Source organism: Siniperca chuatsi, linkage group LG21 (assembly GCF_020085105.1).
Source record: "Siniperca chuatsi isolate FFG_IHB_CAS linkage group LG21, ASM2008510v1, whole genome shotgun sequence".
Lineage (NCBI taxonomy): Eukaryota > Metazoa > Chordata > Actinopteri > Centrarchiformes > Sinipercidae > Siniperca > Siniperca chuatsi.
Window position 1 is genome coordinate 15,159,469 of NC_058062.1, and position 6,000 is coordinate 15,165,468.

Genomic DNA, 6,000 nt, shown 5'->3' on the forward strand with positions numbered 1-6,000 from the left:
AAGCATATGACATAAATGAGATTACATTTGCGTAAACGGCTCCCTTTAGAGCTCTGCTGTGTGGTATAAACATGTCACAGGCATTAAAAGAGCAGCGAGTCATGTGTAGAGCATGCTTAAGTATATCAATCCATAGCACAGTCTCCCTAATTGTATCTGATAATTGTGGTTAGACCAGCAAATATGTTCCTAAAAAGAGAAGGTTTAGCCTGTAAAACATCTACAATACGACATTTTCCCATTAATAAAAGCATTTGTTTCAACACAACTCAAACATAGGCAGGATATCTCTTTATATAAAACCGTTTATGTTTTAACATGAATTATTTTACCATTTTGCTGTCAGCTCAGACCTAGGTTATCTCTGACGCAAGCGCTCATCACAGGCGTCTCTCCCATTTCACAGAATCATATGTCTCGGAGTGACGGTGCAGATCAGCCAATGAGCGCACAACTCAGGCACGACTCCGAGGGCGGGACTCGCACTCTGGACCAATCGCAGCCAGTCGTATTGTGTTGACCTCTGAAACCGCATCACCGCCTACCTCGTGCCCATGGCGGAGGAAAGCTATAAATAAAGGCAATACTGGAGCAGGAGGGGGACAAAGTTGCGAAACTCCCGAAGAGGCGGGAGCTGCTCTGCAAACCTGCTGAAAGAGGAAAAAACGCAAAATAACCTTAAAAAACAGAAACCGAAGCAAACCGTAAACGCCAATCCTCCGAAATGTACATGTACTGGAATATTTTTTTGTAATGTTGATAATATATTCTATGTGAAGAAATTATTTCTACTTCTTTTTCTATTTGCACTAACTAACGGTACTTCAGAGCTACTGAGAATCTTTGGTTGTTTTTTTGTTTTTTTACAAAAAAAGTAAGTATTTCTTGCTGACTTGTTTCTGTTGCTTGTGATGTATTTAATATTGTCTTAATTTTGCCAGCTGTCTGTGGCTCTATTCATACTTGCTAAGCTGATTTGCTGCGTCAGTCCACGAAGTTAGGGAGGGGTGTGTGTGTGTGTGTGTGTGAGAGAGAGAGAAGAGGGAGAATGAGCGTGTGCGCAAGAGCGTGCGTGTGTATAGTATGTCCTTTTTTCCCCCTCATCTCAGTTCAAAAGATGACAACAATATCCCCTCAGAGACTAAATGTGTCTGACGTGCTCGTGACTTTAGACTGTTGCCTACCATGTCGTACTTCCTTGCATCTTTGTTTCATTGGTGTCAGTAGGCTACAGGCTGTTATAACCATTATAGTCCTGCATATTCTGCGATACTGCAACAATATTCCTCTTTAAGTTTATTAAACTGATAAAAATGGATCAAGACCTGTAGCCATTTCGCAACGGTGAGGTATCTCCTCTAGGCTACTGTTTTCGAGGGCAGTTTCATGAGGGAGGCGAAACATGTTGCAGTTATATCCCCGTGCAGATGTTTTTCCTCCATATGGTGAATAAATTAGTTAACTTTAAGATATTTAAAGAGCCTCGACAAGTCCACTGTCTGTATCCATCAGTCCAGCTCTTCTCAATGGCGATGATTATTGCAGCACAGCCTGTTTCTTTTGAATTTGGCTTTATGGCTTGTGACATTTACATTTTATCCAACATTATGTTTTAACGTTCAAGTATTTCGTCTTCACTGTGTAGAATTGCCAAACATACGGATGTAGCCATAGTGCGTTAAGTCTTATTTCGACATTGTTTTTAATGTAGGAAGCGACTAATCTGCGGTGCTTTATGCATATCAAACCAGTCACACGATTGTAAGCTTTGAAATCCACTCGAATCATTTCCTCGCCAACTTATCCTCCATGAGGCATTGTTGACATGGCATTTCCTCACATAAGTTTACTGTTTTCGTTGATAGAATGCAACAACCCCGCATTAGTTTCCCTGTCTCCGGCTGGATGGAGGATATCCAGTAGCCTATTATGTAACAGGATTCCCGAGTCCTAGTGCGAGGTCATTGTGCTTAATACCCACTTTTTGACGTTTAGATAAACAACATATGCACAATTCAATGCCAGATTAACAATAAATATAGCCTGATCCCAGATCAGTGGGCTCTGTATTCATATTTCTGCAATAGCTGCGCATGGTCTGCTATCTGATTGTTGTAAAATTTTGCTTCAGTTGTCTGTTGTGTGACATTCAACTTATGAGCTCACAGCAGTCAAAACTGCAACACGCACAGGTACTTCAGACAGATGTTAATAATTATAGGACACTTACTTGCACACCCCTTTATAAAGCCAGGTCTCAAATGGCTAAAAAGGGCAAATGACCTGAACACATCTGTCTGTTGTGCATATTTGTAAGCGCATCATTTACTCACATTTACTTGTGGATTTATGTAGACATTTCGAACGAATGATTAAGTGTCTTTTTTGTTTCTCTAATTGTTGCAGGAAAACATTATCACACCCTGTGGAAGGACACCACTTCTACAAAACCAGCACTTTTGCTTTTGAAACTGTTATCCACATTCTGGTTGCTTTCGCCATCCTGCCTGGAGAGAATCTGTGCTGCCAACCACGGATAAACAAAGCAGACCCAGTGGACACATTCAAGGTCAGACACACCTAATCGTCACGCACCTGGTAAACGTCGGCAGTTAGCTATGCAGCTTGAAATCCAAGTAGCTCTCAACTTCATCATCTCGTACCTGTATAACAAGCTGCCAAGGCGGCGGGTCAACATTTTCGGCGAGGAGCTGGAGAGGCAGCTGAAGCAGAAATATGAGGGACACTGGTACCCGGACAAGCCATACAAGGGCTCAGGATTCAGATGTATCCACGTGGGGGAGAAGGTGGACCCCGTGGTGGAGAAGGCCGCCAAAGAGAGCGGGCTGGACATTGAGGATGTCCGCAACAACCTGCCCCAGGACCTCAGCGTGTGGATTGACCCCTTTGAGGTGTCCTATCAGATCGGAGAGAAGGGGCCCGTCAAAGTATTGTATGTCGATGACAGCAGTGAAAGTGGAGCTAGTACTGGGGGGCTTGATCTGGACAAGGAGATCAAGAACAGTTTCAATCCCGATGCACAGGTCTTCATGCCAATCAATGAGCCTGTGAACGGAGCCTCTCCGGGCTCCAGCTCACCCTCTCCTCCTTTTGGCCACTCAGCAGCCGTCAGCCCCACCTTTATGCCCCGCTCCACGCAGCCTTTAACCTTCACAACAGCCACCTTTGCCGCCACCAAGTTTGGCTCCACTAAGATGAAGAGCAGCGGACGCAACAACAATGGCAGCAGCAGTGCTGGGAACAAGGTGGCACGTACCTCTCCCACCAACCTGGGCCTGAATGTGAACAGTCTCCTGAAACAGAAAGCCATCTCCACCTCCATGCACTCTCTGTACGGGTTGGGCCTCGGGGTGCAGCAGCAGCACCAGAAGCCCTCAGCCCTGTCCCCCAATGCCAAGGAGTTTGTGTTCCCCAGCCTTCAGGGCCAGGGCAGCCAAAGTGCTCTCTTCCCTGGGGACAGCTCACTCAGCCTCAGCCCGCTGCAGTACAGCAATGCCTTCGACATGTTTGCGGCCTATGGTGGCCTTAACGACAAGTCCCTTATGGATGGCTTGAATTTCAGCTTGAACAACATGCAGTATTCTAACCAGCAATTCCAGCCAGTTATGGCCAACTAGTACACGTAAAGGTACTACTTAAGCTACTACTTCACACAGAAACGACCAGAGATAATGTGATGGGGGGAACACAAATGCACATTTTAAGGGGAAAAGAAAGTGTAAACAAGAACAGAATGTCAAGGATAAATGGAAAAAGTGACTTGTCAGCTGTAAGATCTATGTTGTGAGTCTAAGAGCATGAGGCCGAGGGTGAATTACTTTGCCCCCCTTGAGTTATACCTTTTAGTACAAGATGTCCAAGCTTGGTTACCTAAACTTCAACATGCATCATTGTTATTTCTTTTGCCAACCAAGCACAAAATATTTTTTTTATGTGACTGTTTTAAGATATAAAAAAAGACAAAAAACCAAACAAAACACCACCACAAGTCATGGCCTCTTTCAGTATTTAAACATAACTGGACACCGCCAATTTTTCAAGAAATTGGCATAAATAAGTGGGATTTCCTGGTCTTTTTTTCTAATTGTATAATTTAATTTAGTACAGAGTTTGTAAAATATCAGAGTATCTATTGTTTCTACGACATGGTATTGCATTTATATCTTTTTACTACTCCAGTGATCTGTGATGGCTGCAGCAACTTTATGTTTTCTTTTTTTATTGAAATTATAAAGTGAATCCATCTTTAAAAACATTGACTATTCTAAAGATTGTGTACAGAATATTCCGTAGTGGTGGGATTTAAGAATATTTGCTTTTTTGAAAAACACAAGAGTTGTATTTTCTGTTAAGAGTTTAAAGATTTTTGCTATATTATGGACAAAATGTAATCGTATATTAATTTTGTACCTACATTGTGCAATACTTGATAAAACAAACGGTATAACAAAGTATTTGGAGTCAGTGTCTTACATGTTAAGAGGGACTGATAGTTTATTAAGTTTGTATTAAAAAGCTTGAAAATAATTACACCTGTTCAGTTTATCATTGGTTTTTGTGGTTGAGCTGGTTGATACAGGTCTTAAAGGAGAGTATTTTAGGGTTTTCTAACATGTCAGGACAAAACCAATACTCTACCCCGAAGTCAGAAGAATCAGGTTTTTCTTGGGTACGCCCATATCTATTTTAGTTCACCTGTTTGCTACATTGGCATGTTCTCGGCAAACCGTTTTGACAGTTCACTCACAATGGGCTTGGTCAAAAAATGTATTATGCTGAGAGATTGCAGGTTTAGTTTGTTACATTAGTGAATTGTATGTGGAACCAATTCCACGTAAGACAGTATATTATATACCTCGACACATTTCATGTCCTCTGCCTGTAACACTGATATATTAGCCTACAAGCCCTCAGTAACATTTGTTCAAACATGCAGGCTGTATTGGCTAGCAGTTGCCCTTGGGACAAGTGTCATTACACATATGGATACTGGGAGTGTGATTGTGTCAAGCCCGATAACTTCATATGCATGACAGGGCTGTTAGCTAACAGGCTGCTAAACCATGTGACACATTTCAGAGGCATAAACACACACTACTGTGTACTGTAGGTAGAAGAATTTATATAAGAACCCTGTCTGATGAAAATACAGATCTGATACTGTAGCTATAAGATGCCATCATGTTCAGTGGGGCATGGGAGGAAACAAAAGTGGTTTTAGTAACTCTCTTGCTGCATCATCAGTCCATCAGACTGTGTGGGTGACATGTTAGACATATGTCCTCTAAGGTGAAAATTACAGCAAAGCATCTACTAAAATGCTTTTATGCAAGATACTGAAACCCTACCAGCTCCAGGGTGCTATTCCTCTGCACTCTGGCCTCTTTGTACATGGGAGACCAGATTGAAAACTCACCCTACACGGAGTCAGCAGAGTCACTTATTAACTTAAATAATAAAATACATCATGCTGCACTCGAAAAACAGCACTAAAACCTGTTCAGGAGAGTGTAGTTGAATGCTAAGCTGGTCAGTTACATTTCACCCAGTGTGGCCTGTTAATGGATAACAACCAGTACTTTTTTTTTAGGTGGGTAAAATGAGATCCAAGCATGTACATCCTAAGAGAGTATTTTAGTATGCTGGGGCTGGAAAAATAGTACAACAAACTATTTACCGTCTACTGAATCATTAATTGTGACTTTGCTGTTTCAGATCAACTCAAATATGTTTTTGTGTAAACATTCAAAGTAACACTTAAGCTTTGGATTTTTAGCTGCTTACATTATTGCATGATCATTCAGCATAAGCTTTTCCATGACAATGATTAGGATAATTAGGGGCATTATTTGACTGCAACATGGTAAAATCAAGCTTTGGAGATGGCTTTTGGAGAATACACCCACCGATATAACTGTTGGGTTAAGGATCCAAGTCAGATTGTTAATGCTGAAGGTTAATCGTTGCTTTTATGATTAA

The 6,000-nt window shown here is 41.7% G+C and overlaps 1 protein-coding gene across 2 annotated transcripts in view; it reads left to right on the forward strand.

Annotated features, from left to right (window-relative positions):
- The window catches only part of LOC122868452 (protein Tob1-like), a 50,113-nt gene extending 45,565 nt beyond the window's left edge, over positions 1–4,548 (forward strand). Inside the window, exons 1-2 of one of the 2 annotated variants that reach the window (XM_044180426.1) lie at positions 590–874; positions 2,407–4,548. In XM_044180426.1, coding sequence (XP_044036361.1) covers positions 2,619–3,638 — 1,020 coding nt within the window. In that variant the 5' untranslated portion in view covers positions 590–874; positions 2,407–2,618 and the 3' untranslated portion in view covers positions 3,639–4,548. Of the gene's footprint in view, positions 1–589; positions 875–2,406 lie in introns of those variants that run through there. The other variant, XM_044180427.1, reaches the window with a different exon arrangement.
- Positions 4,549–6,000: the final 1,452 nt, after the last annotated feature.